We start from the raw sequence: 27657 nt of genomic DNA on the forward strand, positions 1-27657 counted from the left end.
CTTGAGTCACAGCTCTACTTCCAGCTTTTTCTGTATATGTGGTCCTGAGCATGGAACCCAGGGCTTTATGCATGCTAGGCAAACACTCTACCCCTGAGCCACATTCCCAGCCCTCCAGGGCCCTTCTATTACATCAATTTCCTCTTTATCTTAACCACGTCCGTACTCTATAGAAACTTAACCTACAGCCTAGAGCTCAAGCATGGCCTGGATACCAAAGATGAATCAGTGATAAAGGTTTGTTTTGTTTTGTTTTTTGCCTACACTTGTTTCCTCATCAGTTTGTTCCCAAGGGGGTCCTGGAGAGAGGATTAGTCAAGAAATTAATCCCCCCTTCCACACAATACATTTTCAGAGAAGCAACTTGTATATACTAGAAACCTGGGAAGCCCTGGGCCCACCAGGACCACTAGGTGAGCACAGAGACTTCTGGTGCCCTATCACCTTGTAGGGCCAGGGCTGGCCTTTCTTCTAGACATTTCGCTTACCATTCAGTTCCAGGAACCCTAAGAGACAGCAGCTTTTCTGTTGGTGACACCAGTCCAGTTCCCTAGCAAATCAGCCTGACTCAAGCTCTCAGGACTCAAAACACAGCTTTATTTCTGGAGAGAGATTCGTACTTTCATATCTAGCATAACCAAAGGGGAACTGGAGCTGGGGGTGGGTGGGGGGCGCAAAAAGGGAGGAGGCCTAAGCTGCAGCATCAAGAAGCATAGCACAGCCATTTTCAGGCATCCGGAATGACTCTTCACTCATCCTGCACAGCCTCCTCCTTCTTCCCTTCTGTGCCTTCGGAATCTTTCAGATTTTGGCGAGCAAACTCCTCGAAAACCAGGTTTTCATCCTGTACACTAAGAGAAAACAAACATTGTGATCAGTGAGTTCTCTTTGAAGCTGAGGATGAAATCTCCAATGAATTAAAACCCTTGATCTTTTTTTTATTGCAGCAAAGAAAATGATCAAGGTTTACCCAGAATGAAGCAAGGAAGCATGCCACTTTGCTCGAGGGTTTTTTGTTGAAAGACTCCTTAACAAATTAAAATAGAAAAACAGCCAGCACCAGTGGCTCATGCCTTGTAATCCCAGTTACTCCAGAGGCTGAGATCTGAGCATGGCAAATTGAAGCCAGCCGGGGCAGGAAAGCCAGGGAGACTCTTATCTCCAATTAACCAACAAAAAGCCAGAAGTGGAGCTGCAGCTCAAGTGGCAGAGCACTACAAAAGCTAAGGGAGAGTGCAAGACCCTGAATTCAATCCCTAATTACACACACACACACACACACAGAAAAAAAACGACCCATAAGAAATGTACCCATGTATCCAGGGTAAATGGGTACACATGCCTTAAAGTTCTTGTGTCTAAGCCCTTGGGAGCAAAGTGACACAGGAACTTGTGCAGACACCAGCAAAGGGGCCTGCATGGGAAGAGAAATCACAGGATACAGGTAATCAGAGCGGCATTCAAATGGCTTACCTGTCCTTTGCTATAAGCCAAAGGTATTGGGGGAGAGAGAACAGGGATGGGGAAAGAGAGAGGGAGAGAGAGATTAGCACCATATCTCCTGGAGTTTGAGTGGTAATAAAAGCTAGATACATGTAATTGCATGTGATTTACATGCTACCCATGAGCTGTGCTACCAGAGTTGCACCCCACAAACCAGCCATCACTTTTAACAGGGTACTGCACCCTTTACACCCTAAAACTGCACCTCCAATTACCATTGCACCTCTAAGGCCCTTTCTCTGATGGTCCTCACCCTCTGACATTGCTCATTGTTTCCAAATATTTCTGCCTAAGTTTGGACACACTCCAGGCCACAGCCGCCCGGGACAGGCCTGACCATACGGCTCCAGGCACAGGAGCTCCTCAAGGCTGACCTCTGGGCCCTGGCCTTCACTAGCACCCCAAGGTTGCACTACAGCTTGAGGGCCACCCACCCAGGCTCTTCCCTTTTCAACTGCTGACATGTTGCCCTTTCAACATCAGGTCAGGTTTTCCTGTGTTGGGATTTCCACCACCTTGAGTGGGCTTTGTTCTTTTTTAGTTTTCTGTCCACCTAATAAAGGTCTGGCATGGTTAAAAGCTACTGAGGGGGCTTGGTGGTAGAGCTTGCCTAGCCTGAATGAAGCGCTCGGTTCCATTCCTCGGTACCATATAAACAGGGAAAGCCAGAAGTGGCTCAAGTGGTAGAGGGCTAGCCTTGAACAAAAGAAGCTCAGGGACAGTGCTCAGGCCCTGAGTTCAAGCCCTAGGACTGGCAAAACAAAAACAAAAGCTACTGAGGGCCAGGTACCAGTGGCTCATGACTGTAATCCTAGCTACCCAGGAGGCTGAGATCAGAGGATCAAGATTTGGAGCCAGCCCAGGCAGGAAAGTCTGGGACATTCTTATCTCCAGAAGCAGAGCTGTGGCTCAAGCAGTAGAGCACTAACCTTAAGAGAAAAAGCTGGGGCCAGGAAGGTGGCTCAGTGGTAGAGTGCTTGCCTTGCATGCCTGAGGCCCTGGGTTTGATTCCTCAGCACCACATAAGCAAAAAAAAAGAAAAAAAGCCGGAAGTGGTGCTGTGGTTCAAGTGGTAGAGCACCTAGCCTTGAGCTGAAGAGCTGAGGGACAGCGCCCAGGCCCAGAGTTCAGGCCCCACGACCGGACTCCCCCCCCCCCCAAAAAAAAAGAGAAAAAGCTAAGAGACAGCGTCCAGGCCCTGAATTGAAGCCCTAGGACTGGCCCAAGATTAAAACAAACAAACAAACAAACAAACAAGGAAAAAGAATGAAAGCTACTGAAGGTGTAGAAGGGCACTGGGACGGGGCTGATGGTGAATCTCTGCTTTTATACTTGGGCCCACTTGGAAGCCAGCAGGGCCAAGCATGGGCAGAGGTACCTTCGAGAGTCACTGGGACACAAGGACCCCAAAGACAGGCTGGTGCCCCACAGTGCTCAGCATAGATAGGCATTAGCTGGGACCCTCGGCTCTGAAGTCTACCACGGGAGGATCCCGTCAGCACCCTTGGACTGGGTAGAGAGGCAAGAGAGAAGGGATAGTAAAATGTGGGGGAGGCTGAGGGTGTGACTCAACAATGGAGCACCGGCTTAGCAAGCAAGAAGCCATGAGTTCAAACCCCAGTAACACCATAAAAATAAAAGGGCACCAGGTACTGGTGGCTCACCAGTAATCCTAGCTATTCAGGAGGCTAAGAGCTGAGGAGCATGATTGGAAGCCAGCCTGGGCAATAAAGGCCATGAGACTTTCATCTCCAATTAACTATTAGAAAACCTGTAGTGGCATTGTGGCTCAAAGTGGCAGAGTGCTAGGAACAGTGCTCAGGCCTGAGTTCAAGCCCCATGACTGACACTTGAGCTACAGCGCCACTTCCGGTTTTCTGGTGGTTTATTGGAGATAAGAGTTTCACAGATTTTCCTGCCCGGGCTGGTTTCAAACTGCAGTCCTCAGATCTCAGCCTCCTAAGTAGCTAGGATTAAAGGCGTGAGCCACTAGTGCCTAGCAAGGTGAATGTTTTATCCTGACAGAGTGAGATGCCTAATGTAAGGGCCACAGTGACTGAGTCATAATGATTAGTTCCATAAGATGAAGAAAAGTAACTCCATTTTTCCTAAATCAAGTTGCAAAGTTTGTCTTAAGGTCCAGAAAGCAACCCCATATATACTATGACATGCTCTTGGGTGACAATCTTTTTAATTTCCATAAAAGACACATGAAAGCATCTTAATTCCATCCAAAATACAGCTGAAGTGAAGGTATGTGTCAAGTGGTAAAGCCCCAAGGTTGAATGCAAAAGCCAAGCAAGAGCACAAGGCCCAGTATAGGAAGAAAACAAAACATTCTTTATTAGGATAGCTATAAAGAGTTGTCATGCACACAGGTTCATTTTTCTTTTCATTCCTGTCCACCAATCTATTTTTCTGTAAGTGGAGACTATTGCCTCAGAATTTCTGAATTTGCACTTATGTTATTTCTGTTGTTTCAATTACTTGTTTTGTTTGTTTTTGTCATTGTCATGTCAACTCAGGGCCTTGGCACTGTCCCTAAGCTTTTTTGCTCAAGGCTAGTGCTCTACCATTTTGAGCCACAGTGCTACTTCCAGTTTTCTGATGGTTAATTGTAGATAAGAGTCTCATGGACTTTCCTGCCCAGGCTGGCTTTGAGCTGCAAATATTCAGATCTCAACCTCCTAAGTAGCTAGGCTTACAGGCATGAACCACCAGCACCAGGCTACTCTTTTTTATTCTTCTTCTTAGCTAGGAATCAAACCTAGAGTCTGGCACATTCTAAGCTTGTGCTCTGCCACTGAGCTAGCTCCTTCACTTCTCACTTAAGTTTTCTTTACTTTCTTTCTGAGACAGAACTGTTGCTATGAAGCCCAGGTTGGCCTCGAATTCATGATGTTCCTACTTCCACCTCCCAAGTGCTGGAATTAAAGAACTGTACCACCATGCCCAGCCTCTCATTTAGCTTTCCTTAAAAGTGATTCCTCAGGCTGGGAAGGTGGCTCAGTGGTAGAATGCTTGCCTTGCATGCATGAGGCTCTGGGTTCCATTCCTCAGCATCACATAAGCAGAAAAAGCCGGAAGTGGCACTGTGGCTCAGGTGGTAGAGAGCTAGCCTTGAGCTGAAGAGCTGAGGGACAGCGCCCAGGCCCAGAGTTCAGGCCTCATGAATGACAAAAAAAGTGATTCTTCACAAATGAATACATATATCATCCAGCTCATTCCTTTACAATGATAGTGAGATGATTTTTGATATGTTCCCAAGCTCCTGCCTCTATTTTTTTTTTTTTTTGCCAGTCTTGGACCTGAACTCTGAGCCTGAGCGCTGTCCCTCAGGTCTTCAGCTCAAGGCGAGCATTCTACAGCTTGAGCTATAACGCCACTTCTGGCTTTTTCTGTTTATGTGGTGCTGAGGAATCGAACCCAGGGCCTCATGCATGCAAGGCAAGCATTCTACCACTGAGCCACCTCCCAGCCCCTTGCCTCTATTTTTTTTACTTAACACTGATATAGGAGTTGATGCATTTATAAATCAAATGAGTGAGGGTAGGACCCCAGCCTGACCCTCTCCTAATGTTTTCTGTAGTCTCATTATAATCACCACTTCTAAAAGTATATATCACCAGCCAGGTGCTGGTGCCTCACGCCTGTAATCCTAGCTACTCAGGAGCCTGAGATCTGAGGATCATGGTTCAAAGCCAGCCTAGGCAAGAAAGTATGTAAGACTCTTATCTCCAATTAACCACCAGAAAACCAGAAGTGGTACTGTGGCTCAAGTGGTAGAGCGCTTGCCTTGAGCTGAAGAGCTCAGGGACAGCATCCAGGCTGAGACCAGAGGGGAAAAAAAAGTATATCATCTTATGAATGCCTGGAGAAGGGCGAGCTCAGTGCTGAGCAGATCCTGAAACCCCATGGATGACAGCTGGAGACACGCCGAGTCCAGAAAGTCTAGGTTGCTGGGCACTCATGGCTCACGGCTATAATCCTAGCTAGGATTGCATTTCGATGCCAGCCTAGGCAGAAAAGTCTGAGATTCTTATCTCCAGTTAACCACCAAGAAACTGGAAATGGATCTGTGGCTCAAGCTTGTGTACAAAAGCTTAGGGACAGCACTCAGGCCCTGAGTTCAAGCCCCAGGACAAGCACCAAAAAGAAAAAGACTAGGGATGAATACGTAACACTTCTGCCAGTAGTAAATGGCTAGAGACTGACCTGGATCCTCGGGCTGGGGGTGCATGAGGCGGAATGGCAACTCAGTGGCCACTTCACTAGAGGAAAGAAGAATGCAGATGGATAAGTACACACACACACACACACACACACACACACACACACACACACACACACACACACACACACACACACACACACACACACACACACACACACACACACCTACAGATCACATTCAGAAAGCTGCACTGCAGAGATTGACAAAAGACAATTCAGTTGGATTTAGAGCAAGAGGAAGCAAGAGTGAGGAGGTGGTTGAGCAGACATTTGAACTGCAGGCTCTGGAATGTGGTCCAGGTATGGGGAAGCAGCCAGTGTTTTTAGGTCAGCACACCTCTGGTCAGTAATTGCAGTGATGTATTGTGGGGAGAGCTAGTGCGAAAACAGTCAAAGTGTGTGAAAACCTAGTCAAAAGATTAGTTTTTAAAATATTCTTAAGCTGGGCATTGGTAGCTCAGGCCTATAATCCTAGCTATTCAGGAGGCTGAGATCTGAGGATTGTAGTTTGAAGCCAACCTGGGTAGGAAAGTCTATGAGGCTCTTTTTTTTTTTTTTTTTCTGCTTATGTGGTGCTGAGGAATCAAACCCAGGGCCTCATGTATGCAAGGCAAGCACTTTACCACTGAGCCACCTTCCCAGCCCTATGAGACTCTTATCTCCAATTAACCACAGTAAAAGCCAGAAGTGGCACTGTGGCTCAAGTGGTAGAGTGCTAGCCTTGAGCAAAAGGAGCTCAAAGACAGTGCCCAGGCCCAGAGTTCAAGCCCCAGGATCAGAAAAAAAAAAAAAAAAACACAAAACAAAACACATAGGGCTGGGAATGTGGCTTAGTGGTAGAGTGTTTGGGTAGTATACATGAAGCCCTGGGTTCGATTCCTCAGCACCACATGAACAGAAAAAGCTGGGTCTGGGAATGTGCTTGGTGGTTGAGTACTAGCCTTGAGCAGATGAAGCTCAGGAACATTGTTTAGGCCCTAGGTTCAAGCCCAGGACTGGCCAAAAAAAAAAAAAAAGTCTGTCTGTGTGTCTGTGTGTTTCTTAGTCTGGTGCCAGTGGCTCATGCCTGTAATCCTAGCTACTCAGGAAGCTGAAATGTGAGATTGCAGTTCAAAGATAGCCCAAGTAGGAAAGTCAATAAGCCTCTTATCTCCAATTAACCACCAAAAATAATGGGGCGTTCTCAATGGACCTAGGTAATGGGGATGGGTATATAACACTGTAAGTACACTTAATGCCACTGAGTGGTACACCTTAAAATGGTTAAATGATAACATTCCTGGTATATCTATGTGTCACACTCACACATGCACATACATACACGTGACAGTTGTATTGCTAGTTTTTAGGGGCTGGAGTGTTAGTTGCACATCCTTGTCTAGAGGCAGAACCTGTTTACAGTCTCCCTGGCCTCATACCTACTAGCCACACACCAGAGGAAGTGGGCATTACACTCAGCCACTCAGAAACTAGCTTTTGCTGGCTTCTGCTTAGTTCCCCTCTCCTTGTCCTTGGCCTCCTGGGCGCAAGGGAGGAGAAGAGGCTTACCTGGATGTGAGCTCTCCCAGGAATCTAGGAAAGACAAAACAAAAGCTCTGGTGACTGTCATCTCACTTTCCCCCACTCAGGAGCAGAACGCTTCCTCCCTCAACAACTCACAACTCCGGGGATGGCTGCACCCCATCATGTCCAAGGTCAACCCCTCCCCGTGCTTGTGACCTACTCTCTTTCTCAAGAGGATTGTCCAAGAAGCAGAATCACCTTGGTTCAAGTGCAAGCCACAGAATCAGGATTCCCCGGGCCCCCCAGGTGTGATGGTTCACACCTGTAACCCTTGCACTCTCTCAGCGAGCTGAGACAGGAGCATCAGGAGCTACACTCACCATGGGCCACTTAGAGAGATGCTGTCTCCAAACAACAGAATCTCCCAGCCACAGCCACCAGAGGCCAATCACAGCTGTGCCTGTGCCTGCCCCTCCATAGCCACAGGGCATGGGTTCTAGGGCCTCTGTGGACAATATTCATGTCTCTTAAGGAGAATGCTGTAGTATTTGTGTATAACCTTCACGTCTTCCTACATACTTGAAATCATCTCCTATAATACTGAACACAAGTCAGGTGCCGGTGGCTCAGACCTATAATCCTAGCCACTCAGGAGACTGAGATCTGAGCATTGATGTTCAAAGCCAGCCTGTGGCAGGAAAATCTGTGAGACTCTTATCTCCAATTAACTTGTAGAAAACTGGAAATGGTATTGTGGCTCAAAGTGGTAGAGCACTAGCCTTGAGAGAAAGAGCTCAGAGACAGTGCCCAGGCCCTGAGTTCAAGCCCCATGACTGACAAATACAAAAAAGGGGCTAGGAAAGTGGCTCAATGGTAGAGTGCTTGCCTCCTATGCATGAGGCCCTGGGTTCGATTCCTCAGTACCACATAAGCAGAAAAAGCCAGAAGTGGTGCTATGGCTCAAGTGATAGAACGCTAGCCTTGGGCTGAGGAGCTGAGACAATGCCACACAACCAACCAAAAGAAAAAAAAGAAAGCAAGAAAGCAAGCAAGAAAGAAAGACTGAATACAATGTAATGCTATATAAATAGTTGTGAGACTATATCATATAGGGAATAACTAAGACAAAAAGTCTACATATCCAGTACATATACATTTCTTCCCAAATACTTCTGACTTGTGCATGGTTGAACTCATGAGTATGGACCCAAAGTTACTTGTTCTTCTTGATGGCTAAGTGAAATTCCACACAGTTTTTAGATCCATACAGGGAAAAGGGAAGAAAGCACCAGTCTACTTTGAAAATCATAACAGAGCGCAAACATTGTACTGATCAGACGTCAGAGCAGATATATTCTTTTTTGCCCCTGGTAAAATCTGGGTAACATTTTACCTACTTAGAAACATGGTCACATGCATGAACTTGCATTTCACAGCCAAACTAACCAGGGTTCATGAACATAAAAAGCCAGAGTCTTTGGCAACAGGATTAGGAAGGAAAGTGAAAATTTAAGTTGTTGTTTTTCATCTTGGTGAGATTAAAAATACTGATTTCACCAAAAAATAACTAAGATTGTTTCTTAACATTATGGGTATATGCTGGGTGCCAGTGGCTCACACCTGTAATCCTAGCTACTCAGGAGGCTGAGATCTGAGGATCATGGTTCAAAGCCAGCCCTGGCAGGAAAGTCCATGAGACTCTTATCTCCAATTAACGACCAGAAAACTGGAAGTGGTGCTGTGGCTCAAGTGGTAAAGTACTCGTCTTGATCTGAAGAGTGCAGGGACAACTCCCAGGCCTAGAGTTCAAGCCCCATGGCCAACAACAAAAAAAGACTCTGGGTATCAACACTCTTGTATGGAAATAAGACAGAGCTGCGAAGATTCCAGACTATCTGGGAATCAGCAGGAGTGTGGAGGACCTTCCTTGCTGTCTGCCTGCATGCCAGTCAGCCCTGACAGTTCTCACCAAGATGCAGCAGACCCTGGCTCCAGACACTTACCCTGACACTGTAAGCTTCACCTTGATGTGGTAAGACACCAGGATGCCCAGAACAGTCCGGTCTATGCCTTCCTTAAGGCTGCCCAAACAGAAAGGAGAAGGATGAGGGGAGTGCTAGGAAGCAGAGCAGAGAAGGGACCCTTCCCTCTTCCTCCAGGTCCACTGACCTGGTGACTCTAGCAGGGCCTCAGACATGAGGGGCAAGTAGTCTAACTCTGAGATGGCAACCGTTAACTACACCCGTCAGACCGATAAGAAAAACGGAAGTTCTCAGCGGGCTCCAGTCACTTGCCCAGCACCACCCACTGGGTAGGAAGTGAGGCTGGGTGGGTGCAAGGCTGTACCCCTCGGGGGAATCATGACAGCATGCCAGGGAGGGAATGAGAGCCCTGCTTGGGCCCCCAGGTCTGTGCACTGTGCCTTTAACACTATTCCATCCTGTCCTGCTGGGGTGCCAGTGTTCAGACGCCGGGGGACAGGACATCGTCAGCCACGTGGATGGCCATTCTCTGGGCCGAGGACTCACATGGTGCTGGAGGCCAGGTTTGTATCCTCATGCTTGATCTTCCCATCCAATGCAATGCCTCTTCTCTCTCGATTGTTAGCCAGCAGGGGCAACAGAGTCAGCGTCTTGGTCAAAGTGCCATTTGGTGGCACTTTTTCTCTGAAGAAAGAAAACAGAAGACATTTATAAGCATCAGAGTCACTATCTCAACCCCACAAGACGCTATTTGCCAGGGAGCATTTTCCAGGATCAAAGTTCCCTGGCGACTTACCAAGACAGGGACACGATGTCAGTGGAAGCTCAGCATGGGCTAAGTGACAAACAATATTGCACATTTCCTCGAGACCCTCAGCCTACTGGTAAGAGTTGAATTTATAGAACATTCTATGCAGTTATATAATATAACACTACTGATGGGGCTGGGCACTAATGGCTCATGCCTATAATCCTAGCTACTCAGGAGGCTGCCATCTAAGGATAATAGTTCAAGGCCAGCACATGCAGGAAAGTCCCTGAGACTCTTATCTCTAATTAGCCACCAGGAAACCAGAAGTGGAGCTGTGGGCTCAAAGTGGTATTGTGCTAGCCTTGAGCAGAAGAGCTTAGGCCTTGAGTTCAAGCTCCATGACTGGCCAAAAACAAAAAAGACTACTACAAAAAAAGACTAATGGGCATGGTGTCACATATCTGTAATCCCAGCACTCAGGAGTCTGAGGCAAGAAGAGTGCTAGGCCAGCCTGAGCTACCGAGTGAGTAGCTTAGTCTCAAAATACAAGACAAAGCCAAAAGCAAGTTATGACCAGCTGTCCAAAATTCAGAGAGCTCAGACAGTCTCTTCCTGAGCCCGGTGAACAGCAGATCCTCCTCTATGGAAGGGTTACCAACAAGCCCATATGGGAAAGGTTATATTTTTTCTTTGTATTTGTGTGTGTGTGCGCTAGGACTGCAGCCAGAACTCTGTGCCTCACATTCTCAATTTGCTTTTTCTGTTCAAGGTTGATTCTTTACCACTTGAGCCATATCTCTACTTCTGGATTTTTGCTGGTTAATAAGAGGTAAGAATCTCTTGGATTTGTCTGCCCTGGCTGGCTTGGAATTTCAGTCTTCAGATCTCAGTTCCCTGAGTAGCTAGGATTGCAGGCTTGGGCCACCAGCACCCTGCTGAAGAGGTCATTTTGTACTCAAGCGGTCACTGTTAGGACAGTCAGCATGTGGCCGATGGTGGGCTGGGAGCTGCACGAGGCCACAGCCTCATGAACAGCACAGACAGGCTCGTGTGTGTTCAAAACAGTACACGTGCTCCCTGCTGGAGACGCTCCATCAGCAGTTGGGCTATAGGACCCTCATGCCAAGGACAGGTATGGGGCAGGCGCAGGGACACAGAATCACTGGGATCGCAAGGCCGCATCTAAGCTGGATACCTGGCCCTGTCATTCATGTGCCTTGTGCTGAAGTCTCTTGCTTCCTGTCTGCCATAGCCATGCACCCACCGGTTCTGAGCCTGCAGAGCCCTGGCTGCTCGCAGCATACCCTAGCCTAGTGCCCAGCAGAAGGCGGCAGGGTGTGGCCTGACCAGGGTGTGGCCTGACCGGGTCACTCCTTGAGGATTGCTTCTTAAGCAAGTCCCGAGAAGTCTTCAGGGCTGAACTGCCCCCAGGGAAGGACTTCCCTGGGGAGTTTAAAGCAGCTTTGGCTTATCCTGCTTCTGGTAGATACAGGAAGATCTTTATAGAATTTTGCTGGAGTCACGGGTGACCCACATTGTCCCATCTGACTCTAGGTGGAATCTCTAAGGAGCTTGATTAGAGCAGCAGCATTGACAAAAGCAGAGCGTAAAAGGGACTGAGGTAAGGCGGGGTCCTTGGGGCTGGCCTGGTGATGAGGAGCAGCAGTTTGCCAAATTTCTGTGCCAGGTCTCTAGGGGTCACCTTCTAGGGTTTTTTGGGGCCTGGACTTGGACAGCAGGCAGCTGCTACAAAGTCAGATCAGATCTGACTTGAGGAGCTCCAGGAGTAGTGGGGTCTGGCAGTCACTCATACTGATTGACCTCTAGTCTGAGATGCACTGTGATGATCTTGATTGTCAGCTTGAGGGGACTGATGGACGGGGACATAATTCAAGTGGTAGAGCTTGAGCCCGAGTCCATATTCCAGTATAACCTTCCCCCTCCCACAACTATACATATGTATGTATATGTGTGTATACGTTGTATATGTTATAGGTAGATTTTAGAGAAAAAGAACTAAAGCAGAAAGCCTCACCCTGAATGTGCGTAGTACCACCCCATGGGCTGGGGGCCTAGGTGAAACAAGAAAGCTCACTGGGCCACCCCTCCCTCCTGGCTGCCATATTGAGAAGTCTGCTCCACCACACCTTCCTGGCCGTGATAAACTGGAACCTCGAAACGGAACCAAAGTGAATCTTGCCTTTTTTCAGTTGTTGTCCTAAGTATCTGTCTCAGTGACAGAAAGCTAATCAGCAGCAAACACGATCTGGCCTAGCTTCCAATCTCCTCCCAACCCTCATAGGAATCTCAGAACGGCTTCCAAAGCACCCATGGTTTTAATAAAGGACGAGACAACGGAGTCTAGATTGGGAGAAAATCTGGAACATTTGGCCCACTCTTGCTGAGCTTCTGTTGAAGACCAACCAGGACCTCCCCCGCCCCAAGAAGGCAAATGTGTGCCCCGGGACAAACCACAGGCCTGGCTTAGGGAAGTCTGCTAATGACTTGTGCTTCTTTCCTACTTCCTTCCTTTGTAGACTTATATTTAAACTTCAGCTCAAATTTGTTTTGAGCAATAGTTTACTCTAAGTATTACTTTTAAGTATTATGTAATATCATCTCAGTAAATCAGCTTATCTTTTCACACTGTCATCCCACTACTCCACACCCTAAACTTCCTGTAACCCTGGTGACGGTTCTTGTGACAGTGCTTTGAACGAGCCAGTTAAGCAAAAAGGACCTTCCAAGGAGAGGAGAGGGGTATAACTTCTCTCTCTCTCTCTCTCTCTCTCTCTCTCTCTCTCTCTCTCTCTCTCTCTCCCTCTCCTCCTCTCTTTCTCTCTCTCCCTCTCTCTCTCTCTCTCCTGGTATTAAATGAATCTATTGGACTTGGTGGCACAAATCAAAGCCTGCCCACAAGAAGAAGTTATCACAGGATTCTCCTTTGGTTTTGAAAAATCATTTGCCACAATGAGCTCACAGCAGAGCCACCTTTCTAGTCCAGTTGTCACTGGTACAGGATTTTCAAGCCAGGTGCAGTGACTCATGACTGTAATCCTAGCTACTCAGGAGGCTAAGATCTGAGGATTGTGGTTTGAAGCCAGCCAGCCCAGGCAGAAAAGTCTTAACTCCATAAACTACTCCAAAAAAAAAAAAAAAAGGTGGAAGTGGAACTGGGACATGAGTGGTACAGTATGAGCCTTGAGCAAAAAAAGCTCTGGGAGAGAACCAAGGCTCTGATTCAAGCACCCCCCCCAAAAAAAAAAAAAAAAAAAAAGATTTTCAAATGTAAGAGTCCTGGCTTGGGCAACTGCTTTCTGACCATCCGACAACTCATGCCAAGATTACCCAGAAAAGCCCTGTTGTCCACCAGGTGATACCCCCACATTGATTCTTCTCCTCACTTCTTAGCAAGGATGCCCAGTATCTTAGACCTCCTATGGTCTAAGCTGCTAAACTTTCTTTGCAGTCCTCCAAGTGAGAAAAGGGAAGGAAATGGAAGACAGGGAGGCTGGGGTGGTAGTAGTGGTGGTGGTAATGTTCTAGTTCCTTCTTTAGTTAAGGAACAAAGAGGACCCTAACAACAAAGGCGGGCTACCCAGGAAGTGGAAATACAACCGCTACTTACTGTATTTCCTCTGTGGCCACCGGCTTGGCGTAATAGTCACTGGAGTAGAGAACCACGTTGGCCACTTGCTCCACTGCAAAGGGAGGACACAAGCCAGGTGATGAGCACTGGGGCCCTGTCAGGGGTGTGCTGCCCCCCAGCTTCTCTGGGGATCCAGCCGGGTTTCTCCCTCTGCTTCCGGTTCCTCCTGACTTAAAGGCTGCCATTTCCAAGTTCTGTCCTCAGGTCACTTCTCTTCATGGATAACTTGTTCTGTGCCAACTTTGGACTCGGCCACACTGTCAGGCTTAGCTCTGGGATCCCCTCCTCTGCTCCCTCCTGTGAGTGTCCTTGATCCTGCTCTCCAAACCCAGCCCCTTTCCAACATCCCCCCCCCCCTTTTTTTTTTGTGAGTCGTGGGGCTTGAACTCTGGGCTTGGGCGCTTTCCCTGCACTCTTCAGCTCAAGGTGAGCACTCTACCACTTGAGCCACAGCACCACTTGTGGTTTTCTAGTGGTTTATTGGAGATAAGAGACTCACAGACATTTCTGTCCAGGCTTTGAACAGTGATCCTCAGATCTCATCCTCCTTGGTAGCTAGGATTACAGGCATGAGCCACTGGCACCAGCCTCCAACATCCTTTATCTTACGATCATCAGCATTCACATTCTCCAAGCTTTCTAGGAACCAGTTAGAAGCATAGGACTGTAACTTAAGGATGTAACCTAGTAGAAAGGAGGGTAGGCCCTTTGGCCTGGTAATGGGCTCAAATTTTCTCTGCTTAGCCTTGAACTGTGAGGTGAATTCTTAAGCTCCTGTAACCCTCAATCTTCCTACAAGTGAAATCAGTGATAATTACATCTAACTCATAGGGAAGTTGTGAAAATTAAAAGACTAAGTTTGGCTAGACGCCAGTGGCTCATGCATGTAATCCTCGATACTCAGGAGGCTGAGATCTAAGGATCATGGTTCAAAGCCAGCCTGAGGAAGGAAAGTCTGTGAGACTCTTGTCTCCAATTAACCGCCAGAAAACCAGAGGTAGCTCTGTGGCTCAAGTGGTAGAGTGCTTGCCTTGAGCTGAAGAACTCAGGGACAGCACCCAAGGTCAGAGTTCAAGCCCCATGACCAACCAAAAAAGAGAATGAGTTTTGGACCAGATGTGGTAGCTCACACCTGTAATCTCAGCTACTCAAAAGGCAGAGATCAGAAGGATTGAAGTTCAAGGCCAGCTCAGGAAAACGGTTATCAACACCCAATTATAAACAATTATAAACAATTATAAAAAAGATGCTTTAGGTAGGAGGATTGAAATCCATGGTTGACTCTAGGAAAATCATGATACCCTACCCCAAATAATAAACCATTTAAAACAAAATAACTAAAGCAAAAAAGGGCTGAGGTGTAATTCAAGTGATAGAGCCTCTGTCTGGCAAGCACAAGGCCTTGAGTTATAAATTAATTAAAAATAAAAAGATGACTTGTAATCTCTTTAAGACTAAGTTTGAGGGATAAAAAAGAAACAATGTGGGACTGGGAACCTAGTTTAGTGGTAGAGTGCTTGCCTAGCATGCATGAAGCCCTCGGTTTGATTCTTTAGTAACCACATAAACAGAAAAAGCTGAAAGTGCGCTGTGGCTCAGATGGTAGAGAGCAAAAGAAGTTCAAGGACGGTGCCCAGGCCCTTAGTTCAAGCCCCAGGACTGGTACAAAAAAGAAACAAAAAGAAAGAAAAAAAGAAACAATGTGTGGGGCTGGGAAGGTGGCTCAGTGGTAGAGTGCTTGCCTTGCATGCATGAAGCCTTGGGTTCAATTCCTCAGCACCACATAAGCAGAAAAAGCCGCGAGTGGTGCTGTGGCTCAAGTGGTAGAGCGCTAGCCTTGAGCTGAAGAGCTGAGGGACAGCGCCCAGGCCCAGAGTTCAGGCCCACGACTGACAAAAAACAAAACAAAACAAACAAAGAAACAATGTGTGCATTCAGCACAGAGCTCAGCTGACAGAAAGTTATTAACATTTTGTCTCAGAAAATGCATCATCTTTTTCCAAGGTTAGTAGCTTTGTTGTTACAATTCATATAACTTTGAAAAACAATTCTATTGTGTGTGCGCCCACACACACATGCATGCGCATATATTTTCAGATAGGGTTTTGCTACTTATCCATGTCTGGCCTCAAACTTATCATCCTCCTACCTCAGTCTCCTGGTGGCACATAATCAAAGTACCAAATAATTCTTTCTCCATGCTGTTGCTAAGGTTGAAGGTTTGTTCCTGTCCTCTTACTTTGCATGCTGCAGTCTGAAGGCCACAGTGACAATATAAAGAAGTCGGGGAGGTGATTAGGTTATAGGGTAAGGCACTCAGAACTAGGATTAGTGCCTTCATAAAGAGGCCCCTTCCATCACGAGTGGACACAGTATGGCACTCAGCTACTTGGAAAAAGCCTTCACCAGACTGGAAGCCTGGCAGCACCTTATCCTTGGACCTTCCAGTCTCCAGAACTGTCAAAAACAAGTATTTGTAGTTTATAAGCCACATGGTTTGTGGTATTTTGTGAGAGTTGCCTGAATGGACAGACACCCACTAGTACGAGGACCAGTGTATTAGATGCTACATGTAACATGTTATATAACTACAGGACCTAATAAGACCAAAAGGCATATAAACTAAACTAACATACCATAAAAATGTAAGTCAAATCTTGGGAGCAGGGCGATGGATCACACAAGAGGCTGAGATCTGAGACTCTTGGTGCAAAGCCAGCCTGGGCAGCAAAGTCTATAAGACTCTATCTCAATTAACTGCCAAAAAGCTGTGGCTCAAGGAGTAGAACATTAGCCATGAGTACAAAGGTTCAGGACCATTTACCCAGGCCTTGAGCTCAAGTCCTAGACCCACACTAAAATTTTTTTTTGGTGGGGGGGAGGGTCCAGTCGTGGGGCCTGAACTCTGGGCCTGGGCGCTGTCCCTCAGCTCTTCAGCTCAAAGCTAGCGCTCTACCACTTGAGCCACAGCGCCACTTCCAGCTTTTTTTTCTTTTTGCTTATGTGGTGCTAGGGAATCGAACCCAGGGCCTCATGCATCCAAGGCAAGCACTCTACCACTGAGCCACCTTCTCAGCCCCAACACTAAAAATTTTTTAAAAATGAGTTTAGAGGTTACTCTTCTAGGTCAACCCATTTTGCACCTTGATGTCCTGTATGATGATGGAGGAATAACACGTGGTCATGGAAGTACATGACTAGGGTCAGCCATCCCAAGAGGCCAGGGAGGTGACACGTCACACTTCACCACTTACAAAGCATTTGCATCTGGGCGCTTTCCTTCCAGCCCCGGGAAGAGTGAGGAGGCAGCAGGGAGCAGCCCCTGTGAATTCTGAGACTCAGCTTTCCATTCAGGGCCTTTCCTGCTATTTGTGCTGCATTTGTCAACAAAAATCCTCACTGGTCCCTTCTCATGAGATCTGGCTCTAGTTGGAAAGGAACAACACAGAACCATGAGAGGATCAGGGGTCTTGTCAGCCCCAAAGAAGAAGACTCGAAGGTCCTACTGTTAGTCACGACAGAGAGGAAGAGAGGACACAGAAAGACCTTAACAGGACTGGGAAGGTGGCTCAGTGGTAGAGTGCTTGCCTTGCATTCATGAGGCCCTGGGTTCAATTCCTCAGCATCACATAAGCAGAAAAAGCTGGAAGTGGTGCTGTGGCTCAAGTGGTAGAGTGCCAGTCTTGAACTGAAGAGCTGAGGGACAGTGCCCAGGCCCAGAGTTCAGACCCCATGACAGACAAAAAGAAAGGAAAGAAGGAAAGAAGGAAGGAAGACCTTATCAGACTATAGCAGCCCTCAGAAAATATGATCAGGCTGAGGAATTCTAGAACACCCTGCTTTCCAGTTTTCAAAAGAAGTTCCTACAGGGGAGGCACAGAAATGAAGGGACAAGGGGTGAACAAAGACAGCAGTGCTATTCACTGGACACTATTGAAAATGAACAATACAACTTGTGGGTGGGGGTGAGAGGGAAAACTAGGAGAGCGTGAAGGAAGGGGTGACATTATCCAAAAAGAAGTGTACTCTTTACCTGACATGTAACTTTAATTCCTGAATGTATCACTTTTATAATAACAATTTTTAAAAAAAGGAGTTCTTACCTAAGACTTTGATTTTCTTCACCGTCTTCTCTGTGTTATTGGTCACGGTCACGGTCACAGGGATGGCCTCTCCATGGAAATACAGCTGAAAGGGCAGGAGGTGAGTGGGGCAAGGTGGCATCTTTCATCTCAGGGCTTGGCTCCTCCCACTTTTTCCCTCCTTTATTTAAATCAAGACTGTTTAATCATTATGCATGCTTCTCTCTTCCTCTTCCCAGTTTCCTGTCTGTACCCCAAAGATGGCTGAACCCAGGGCCTTGGGCTCCTGTTCGGCTTTTGGCTCTTGTGCTCAAGGCTGTGGCTCGTGAGCACCACTTGAGCCATACCCTTCTGGTCTTTCCTTTTTTCCTGGTGCTTCCCTGGAGATAAGAGTCTCACAAACCTTCCTGCCTGGCTGACTTTGAACTGCCATTTTGAGATATCAGCCCCCTGAGTAGCTAGGATAACAGGTGTGAGCTACAAGCACCTAGCTCTTAGGGCTTTTTAGAGTCAGCCTTTTCCCAAGAATCAAGGTGTCTGAAGATGAGGTGATAGCCACGTTTCCTCTAGAGAAAGGTCTAGAACAAAATCTGTACAGGAGGATGAGGAAGCCAGCCATTTACAAACTGGTGCAGGAAGAGCAGTATTAGGAATTGGGGAGGGGGTAGTGGTTACCTCTTTGCTGAGGGAGACAGAGAGGTTCAACGGCTTGTCCGACATGAAGAACTGCCAGGAAGACTCCGCACAGGGCTGGGGGCCCATATCAGGTGGAGCGTGCTGCACCTTCCGGATGAGCAAGCGCACAGAGCTCCTGAGGGAAAAGGCGCAGAGTCCAGATGAGTGTTGGCTACAGCTTGGCCTCCCCTCTCCCCACAGACGAGCTGAGGGTTCAGGAGCACTCCCGATGCCCTCAGTAGAGGAGGGAAGGCACGGGCCTTGTCCTGAATCACCTGTCTTAGTCCCTTCTTTGTGTGTGCACAGGCCTGAGGTCAGGATCCCCCCCAGTGGCCTCCTTCATTCACTCTGTCAGGCTGTCAGACCAGGCTTCAGAGTGCTAAGTGACCGTGACACCTTGTGATTGCTATGGTAAGCACTTAAGAGATGTGCATGCAGGACGTGGGGACCTGAGGGGACAGATCCTATCTGGATAAAGAAAGAAAAGAGAGCCAGGCACTAGTGGCTCACACCTATAATCCTACCTACTCAAAAGGCTGAGATCTGAGCATCACCAGCCCAGGCAGGAAAGTTCATGAGACCCTTTTTTCCTTCTTTTTTTTTTTTTTTTTGCTGATCCTGGGGCTTAAACTCAGAGCCTGGGCTCTGTCCCTGAGTCTCTTTGTGCACAAAGCTGGCACTCTACCATTGAGCCACAGCACTGTTTCCAGTTTTTTCTGTTTATGTGTTACTGAGGAATTGAACCCAGGGCTTCATGCATGCTCTGTAAGCACTCTACTACTAAGCTACATTCCCAGCCCTTTTCCCACAATCCTTACTTCTTGGGGATCTTGTCCTCTTCTCCATCTGTGACGTCTGTGGCAAAAGCTTTCACCTCAAAGTCCACCCCACAGCTCTGTTGAAGATGAGAACAGACAGGGCAGGAGTTAGTACCGCCCTTCCCTCCCCATACCAGGGGGATGGGGGCCCTATCCTTCAGGCTGTCTCTGAAAGACTAGATGTCAAAGTGTGCTGACCATGACCCGCTGACGTCGGCATGAGGACTGGGAGTGCAGGGAGCTCAGCCTGCAGACCCTCGCAGGTCCTCAGATCCTCTTTGAACATGCCTCTATTACACACTTCCGGTTTTCTACAGCAGCAGAACAGATAGCAGGTGCTCACAGGGCTGGGGCGGAAGCTGCTAATGCCGGGCCTTCTGGGGGTGTGAACACCCTGACCCTAGCAGCCATCTGCGGCTCAACTGCAGCCAAGTGTGGCCAGCAGCCATAGTCACAGTGCCAACAACTCGTCTGGGATAAAATCTCTTCATTTTTGAATGAAAGCTTCTTTTTTCAATTTGGGAAAAGAGACAGAGGGAATAAGGGAAAGTGATGAAGAGGTGAGTGTAATAAAGGAACATCATGAACATAAGTGAACATATCAAAAAATAACCCCTTCGTGCAACTAATTGATGTTAAAAAAAAAAAAAAAAGAAACAAGAAACCACTTTAACGCCTGTAATCTTAGCTACCCAGAAGGTTGAGATCTGAGGACTGAGGCTCAAAGTCAACCCAGGCAGGAAAGTCCATGAGACTCTCAATTCCAGTTAACTACCAAAAAGCTAGAAGTGGAGCTGTGGCTCAAATGATAGAGCACCAGTCTTGAGCAAAAGAGTTCAGGGATAGTGCCCAAATCCTAAGCTCAAGCCCTAGTACTGGCACCAAAAAAAAAAAAAAAAGCCAAAAGTGGAGTCAGGTGCCAGTGACTCACACCTGTAATCCCAGCTGAAAAAGAAAACAAAAAACTTTTTATTTTTTTGTCAGTCATGGGCCTTGAACTCTGGGCCTGGGCGCTGTCCCTCAGCTCTTCAGCTCAAGGCTAGTGCTCTACCACTTGGGCCACAGCGCCACTTCCAGCTTTTTCTGTTTATGTGGTGCTGAGGTATTAAACCCAGGGCCTCATGCATGCGAAGCAAGCACTCTACCACTGAACCACCTTCCCAGCCCTGAAAACAAAAAACTTTTTTTTTTTTGGTCCGGTCGTGGGGCCTGAACTCTGGGCCTGGGCACTGTCCCTCAGCTCTTCAGCTCAAGGCTAGTTCTCTACAACCTGAGCCACAGCGCCACTTCCAGCTTTTTTTCTTTTTGCTCATGTGGTGCTAAGGAATCGAACCCAGGGCCTCAGGTATGCAAGGCAAGCGCTCTGCCACTGAGCCACCTTCCCAGCCTAACAAAAAACTTTTAAGCACACATGGATCAAAAATGGCCAGAAATTTTCAACCCTCAGATCCCAGCATGACTTCTGGGTCTCCCACACAAGTCCTTCACAACCTGGCTCATCTCAGAAGTAAGATTTAGAATATAGCCTAGAAAATAGAAACACATGTGCAAAATCACACTCATGATGTAATATTTAGTTGTGCCTTGTGTAATACACATTCTGTTTCTATTCTATTCCATTCCATCCCAGGTGTTTACTTGGTTTTTGGTGGTACTGGGGTTTAAACCCAGGTCCTCATACTTGCTAGGTAAGTGTTCTACCACTTAAGTCACATGTCCAGCATCCATCCTAGGTTTTCAAATGTGTTTTTTCTTTCTTTCTTTCTTTTTTCTTTTTTGGTCTGTCATGGGGCTTGAACTCAGGGTCTGGGCAGTGCCCCTGAGCTTTTTCACTTAAGGCTAACACTCTACCACTTTGAGCCACAGCACCATTTCTGGACTTTGCTGCCCCACCTGGCTTTGAACCATGATCCCAGATCTCAGCCTCCTGAGTATCTAGGATTACAGGAGTGAGCCACCAGTGCCTGGCTTGCTTGCTTGCTGACTGGCTTGCTTGCTTTCTCCCTTTCTCCCTCCTGCCCTCCTTTCTTTCTCTCTCTCTCTCTCTCTCTCTCTCTCTCTCTCTCTCTCTCTCTCTCTCTCTCACACACACACACACACACACACACACTTTCTGTTTCTTCTTTTTATTTATTATTATTTTTGAGAGGCCGTACTGAGGCTTAAACTCAGGGTCTCATGCTTGCTAGGCAGATGCTCTACTGCTAAACTCTTAAATCCCAGCTCTAATCCCCAAACTACGAATAGGTCATGACCCCACAATGATAAACTCTGCCCTCTCCCTTGTCGCCTTCTGTTACTGTCCCCTATAATCCATGCTATTATGGTCATATCTTAGGACTCTGGCCCTAGGGTCTGTGAGTGCTCGCACCTTTTGCGCTCTGTCTGTCTGTCTGTCTGTCTGTCTGTCTCTCTCTCTCTTTTTTTTTTGTCGGTCGTGGGGCTTGAACTCTGGGCCTGGGCGCTGTCCTTCAGCTCTTCAGCTCAAGGCAAGCGCTCTACCACTTGAGCTACAGTGCCACTTCCGGTTTTCTGGTAGTTTATTGGAGATAGGAGTCTCACGGTCTCTCCTGCCCGGGCTGGCTTTGAACCGAGATCCTCAGATCTCAGCCTCCTGAGTAGCTAGGATTACAGGCGTGAGCCACCGGTGCCCGGCTTTGTCTCTCTCTCTCTCTCTCTTTTTTTTTCTCTCTCTCTCTCTGTCAGACATGGGGCTTGAACTCTGGGCCTGGGTGCTGTCCCTCAGCTCTTCCACTTGAGCCACAGCGCCATTTCCAGTTTTCTGGTGGTTTATTGGAGATAGGAGTCTCACGGACTTTCCTTCCCAGGCTGGCTTTGAACCTTGATGGATTACAGGCATGAGCCACTGGTGCCCAGCTCTTTTTTTTTTTTGGTCCAGTTGTGGGGCCTGAACTCTGGGCCTGGGCGCTGTCCCTCAGCTCTTCAGCTCAAGGCTAGCACTCTACCACTTGAGCCACAGGGCCACTTCCGGCTTTTTTCTTTCTGCTTATGTGGTGCTGAGGAATCGAACCCAGGGCCTCGAGCATGCAAGGCAAGCGCTCTACCACTGAGCAACCTTCCCAGCCCCATGGTGCCCAGCTCTTTTGCAGGCAGAAGGAAGGAGTGGAGGTGGAAAGAGAGTGCTTTATCACTTTGAGTCACTTCTGAGTTTCTGATTGTTAACTGGATATAAGTGTCTCACAGACTTTCCTGCCTGGGCTGGCTTCAAACTGCGATCCTTATATCTCAGCCTCCTGAGTAGTGGGATTATAGTGTAAGCCAACGACCCCCAGCTTTAACAATATCCTCCCTTGCCTCTCACATGCCTATGGTCATCTGATTTGGCCTACTGTTACTTATTTTTGTCTACTACTCTCCATTAACACGAGACCTGGGATGGGTCAGGTCTGCTGTTCATAGGACATTCATGGCTAAACACTGCTGAGATGAGGGATGGGTACAAGGTCATATTGATATAATCATTTTCATGAATGCTTGACATTTCCCATGTTTCAAAGCTATTGATAAATGTCTACTGAAGGTCTGGGCACTGGTGGCTCACTTCTGTAATGCTATCTACTCAGGAGGCTGAGGTCTGAAGATCATGGTTTGAAGTCAACCTGGGCAGGGAAATTCTTTCACCAGTTAATCAGCAAAAAGCTGGAAATTTTTGGAGCTATGGCTCAAGTGGTAGAACACCAGCCTCAAGCAGAATAGGCTAAGGGACCTGAATTCAATCCCAGAACTAGCACAAAAAAATTCTATTGAGGGATCCAGGCATGGTGTTGCATACCTATAATCTAGACTTTTGGAGTCTGAGGTAAAATTGTGAGTTATGAGACCTGTCTGAAAACCAAATTTATTGGAGGGATGACAAGAAATGAGTCCATGACATTTCTTCTTTTTGTTAGTCCTGTGCTTGAACTCTGGGTCTGGGCTCTGTCCAGTTTGCTTAGAGATAACATTCTACCATTTGAGCTGAAGTGCCACTTCCAGCTTTTTCTGTGATTAATTAGATTAATTAATAAGAGTCTCACACAGACTTTCTTGCCTGGGCTGGCTTTGAACTGTGATCCTCAGATCTCAGCTTCCTAAGTAACTAGGATTACAGACATGAGCCTTTAGCACCCAACTCCATGACATTTTTTTTTTTTTTTGGGGGGTCCGATCGTGGGGCCTGAACTCTGGGCCTGGGCGCTGTCCCTCAGCTCTTCAGCTCAAGGCTAGTGCTCTATCACTTGAGCCACAGCGCCACTTCTGGCTTTTTTCTTTTTGCTTATGTGGTGTTGAGGAATTGAACCCAGGGCCTCAGGCATGCAAGGCAAGCGCTTTACCACTGAGCCACCTTCCCAGCCCATGACATTTTTTTGAACTTACCTTCCCAGTATCTTGTGGAGCTGGCTGCAACATCACTGAACAGGGCAAATAGTCAGGAAACTGTTAAGAAACAAATGAACAAACAGTTCTCTCAGAGGGACTCTTCTATACGTGACATCGTAATATGTCAGCATTACACAAGATTGGAAAATGAAGACACTGAGCAAGAAACAAGAAAAAAGCCTGTTCACCTACAGTCCTGGCACCTAGCTGAAGGTCAATCCATAATCTTCCCAAAGTGGCCTGTATGTGCACAGATACATGAGGAGGTGTGCAGGTGCATATGTCCTCCAGAAATGGGACCAAATAATGGGACATCTACAGTCTGCATTCTTCACATTCAGAAAACTTCATGGCTATTTTCCCACATCATGAAATACATCCCTATACTACTACTTCCAGGGTTTAACATCTCCTTAATGCAGCCACTTATATGACCCATACTTTCTTTGCTATTGTAAATAACACAGTAATAAATAAGCTTCATACAGTTTGGCATACATTTAGTCAATTAATTTCATATACTACATGGTTAGAAAGAAAGTTGTCAGAGATGGGTGTGTTGGTGTCTCATGTCTATAATCCTAGTAACTTGGGCTGGGCATCAGTGGCTCATACTTGTAATCCTAGCTCCTCAGGAGGCTGAAATCTAAGGATCATGGGTTGAAGCTAGGATCCCGCTCTCAGCCTCCTGAATAGCTAGGATTACAGGCATGAGCCACTGGCACCAGCTCAAAAGTTTCTGACAGATGTTCAAGACAGTTAAGCAGAAGGCCCTGGGTCCCATTCCTAGTACTGGGGGGTGGGGGTAGAAGAGGAGATGATTATCTCATTTCAGGATGTCCTATTCCATACGGAACTACTTCCTGCTTAGAGCTCCCTGGAGCCAACTAAAGAGCCAGTTTCTTTTTATAGCCAATGAGAGAAGAAAGAACATATGCTCATCTAATTAGGTGGTCAGACAAAGGGAAATATCTAAAGGGCAGGTTGAAGTGGTGCCTTCAAAGGCAGGGAAGCTATTTTCAAGGGTTTAAAAAAAAAAGACAATCACAGACTGTGCAATCTAGAATTTCTTTCAAGGATGCAATTTAGAGACCCACAGAAGCAGGTCCTCCCTCTACCCCTTCCCTGTGCCCCACTCCTGTGGGAAGATGCCCAGGATAAAGATGGGGCCAGGAGAGCAGTAAGAGCTCACCGTGAGCAGAAAGGGGTATGAGTTGCCCCCCAGCTTCTTGAGCAAGCTCTCCTGCAGTGGTGTGGGGGCGCCGGCAGCCCCCACAGGAGGATACACTTGGACCCGAGAGAAGTACAGGTCCCTGCGGAAGGTCAGGCCCATCACGTCGATGTCTTCCTGGCCGTAGCGGAAGGCGCAGGTCAGAGAGACGAACACTGGGAAGAAGACACAGGTGGGTTGAAGCTGCCTCACGGGACCACAGCCATTGACGCAGTGGCCCTGACCTGAGGAACTGGTCGACTGCATCACATGGTCAGCCTCAGCCTGGAAGGAAAGCCTGGAAGAACCATACCATCCATACTATGCAATTAGAAGCCTCAGGGTCTGCCCAGGGGGTGAAGTCCTTACTCTGAATGGCAAGGCCACAGGTTGGGGAGGCATTTCTCTGGCCATCACACAATGGTTCCAGGATGCCAGGATTCTGCAGACAGAGAGCTGCCATCTACCAACCCCTGCAGCTTCCTCCATCCCACCCCTCTCTCCTCTTCACCCAGGATCACAGGACCTAGGGGCGAACTTGCTGGGGTTTAGAAGGGCCAGGTGTCTGCTGAGACAAGGAAGAGAAAAACTGGAACAAAATAGACAGGTGTGAGAATCAGATGGGTCCATGGGCCAAGGTGGCAGGATGGTGGTGGTGGTAAACCAACCCCCAAACTCTTCTCCGATAGCCTTTGTGCACTGCTCTGCAAGTTATATAAAGTATTCTTTTAAGTCACCACTTTGGAAAACTCCATATGGTTAAAGACTTAAACAATTGTGCCCGACTGGACCTAAAGAATGGGTAAGAAAGAATATACAGAATGCTCACTAGATATTTTTTAAAGACATGGAGTGCACAGTTCTGGAATGCAAAGCATTAGAAGTAGCACTTCTAAGTCTTCAGTGACTATCGGGAGAGGATTTGATCTATGTCAGTCCCAAGGGCAGCTGGTGACTCACCCTGGCTGGTGACTCAGAACACCCTGTGACTACTTGCCCCCCTTCCTTCTAGTGTGACAGGAAAGCACCTGGCTAGCCTGGCTTTGTGTGTGTGTGTGTGTGTGTGTGTGTGTGTGTGTGTGTGTGTGTGGTGTTGTTGTTGTTGTTGTTGTGCTAGTACTTTTTCTTTGTGTGTGTGTGTGTGTGTGTGTGTGTGTGTGTGTGTGTGTGTGTGTGGTGTTGTTGTTGTTGTTGTGCTAGTACTTTTTCTTTCCAGGCTCATGCTCTACCACTTGGGCCATACCTTTACTTCCAGCTTTTTGCTAGTTAATGGGAGATAATAGTCCCATCGCCTTTCCTGCTGGGGCTGACTCTGAATCACAATCCTCAGACCTCAGCCTCCTGAGTAGCTAGAATTACAGGTGTGAGGCACTAGCCCCTGGCCTTGGGACTGCCTGGCTTTACATCTACCCTCGGCACGCCAATAGCCCAGGCCCTTTCTATGGCGGAGGGCAGGGGTTGTCAAGAGCTCAAAATAGGAGCCCCAGCAGCAGCAACCCCAGAAAAGTGAGGGTAAGAGGGAGAGACAATTCCTGCCATGTTCCCAGGCCCATACCTGGCATGTTCCAGTGGGCACATCTTGGGTTTAGAACAATGCCTCATGGTTGCCAGTAGCAACCCCTCAGAAGGCATATTTTGAATGCAATTGAGTCAGCAGCGTTATCATCCCATAACTTAAGACGAGTCTTTTCTACTTCCCTGTAAGCTACTGTCATTAGTATCAAATGACTCAACACACACATCTCAACTCAGATGTCAGGAGCCGGGCGACACTGCAAGGACGTTCAACAATAAGTTCTGGGTTCTGTCTCCCTGCCTCCCAGCAAGCATGGCTTCCTCCCACAAATGCCATCCCCACCAGCCAGCCAGATCATTCCAGTACTGCACACAGGGTGAAGGACTCACCTTTCTTTCCCTTCACAAGGTCGGGGTCCACCAGTACCACACCATCTAAAGCAAAAGGACAGAGCCATGAGGCTGAGACCAAGGGACAAAACATCTCACAAAACTGCATTCTGCCTTATCTGCTAGTTTGGCCATTCTGTTTTGTTCTGTGATAGTCTTGTTATATAGCCCAGGGTGACCTCAGATTCTAGATCCTCTTCTCTCAGCCGCTGAGATAGGATTGGATTACAAACTATAGCACCAAGCCCATTTACAATATGGTTTCCTTCCCTTCTTCTCTCCTTCCCTCGTTCCCTCCTTCCTTCCCTCCCTTTCCTTCTTGTGCTTCTTGGGGTTTTATTTATTTTTTTGGGGGGGTCTGGTCGTGGGGCCTGAACTCTGGGCCTAGGCGCTGTCCCTCAGCTCTTCAGCTCAAGGCTAGCACTCTAGCACTTGAGCCACAGTGCCACTTCCAGCTTTTTGCTTTTTGCTTATGTGGTACTGAGGAATCGAACCCAGGGCCTCATGCATGCAAGGCAAGTGCTCTACCACGGAGCCACCTTCCCAGCCCATGGTCTTGGGGTTTTAACTCAGGGATTAGGTACTGTTTCTGAGCATTTCTGCTCAAGGTTAGCACTCTACCACTTGAGCCACAGTTCTACTTCAGGCTTTTTGCTGGTTAATTGGAGATAATAGTATCTTGAAGATTCCTGCCTGAGCCTTGATCCTCACATCTCAGCCTTCTGAGTAGCTAAGATTACAGGCATGGCCACCAGCACCCAGCTACTTGAATGTTCCTTCAAAAATCCTCCAATACATACTGATTAGTTGGTTAACTTCTTTCCTTACTCAACTTTTTTTTTTTTTTTTTTTCAGTTGTAGGGCTTGAACTCATGGCCTGGGCACTGTCCTTGAGCTTTTTTGCTCAAGGCTAGCACTCTACCACTTTAAGCCGCAGTGCCACATTTGGTTTTCTGGTAGCTGAGG

At 47.5% G+C, this 27657-nt stretch overlaps 1 protein-coding gene across 1 annotated transcript in view; it reads right to left on the reverse strand.

The window, feature by feature from the left end:
- Window positions 1-582: 582 nt before the first annotated feature.
- The window catches only part of Sag (S-antigen visual arrestin), a 33645-nt gene continuing 6570 nt past the window's right edge, over window positions 583-27657 (reverse strand). The window contains exons 3-15 of the mRNA XM_070021384.1: window positions 26692-26736; window positions 24769-24962; window positions 23574-23633; window positions 19197-19273; window positions 18379-18514; window positions 17725-17809; window positions 13601-13673; window positions 9768-9905; window positions 9243-9320; window positions 7285-7308; window positions 5719-5774; window positions 1474-1483; window positions 583-851 (exon numbers count right to left, since the gene is read on the reverse strand). Coding sequence (XP_069877485.1) covers window positions 749-851; window positions 1474-1483; window positions 5719-5774; window positions 7285-7308; window positions 9243-9320; window positions 9768-9905; window positions 13601-13673; window positions 17725-17809; window positions 18379-18514; window positions 19197-19273; window positions 23574-23633; window positions 24769-24962; window positions 26692-26736 — 1079 coding nt within the window. The 3' untranslated portion in view covers window positions 583-748. The remainder of the gene's footprint in view (window positions 852-1473; window positions 1484-5718; window positions 5775-7284; window positions 7309-9242; window positions 9321-9767; window positions 9906-13600; window positions 13674-17724; window positions 17810-18378; window positions 18515-19196; window positions 19274-23573; window positions 23634-24768; window positions 24963-26691; window positions 26737-27657) is intronic.

This window comes from Dipodomys merriami, unplaced genomic scaffold (assembly GCF_024711535.1).
Source record: "Dipodomys merriami isolate MVZ:Mamm:240054 unplaced genomic scaffold, mDipMer1.0.p SCAF_1, whole genome shotgun sequence".
Classification (NCBI taxonomy): Eukaryota; Metazoa; Chordata; class Mammalia; order Rodentia; family Heteromyidae; genus Dipodomys; species Dipodomys merriami.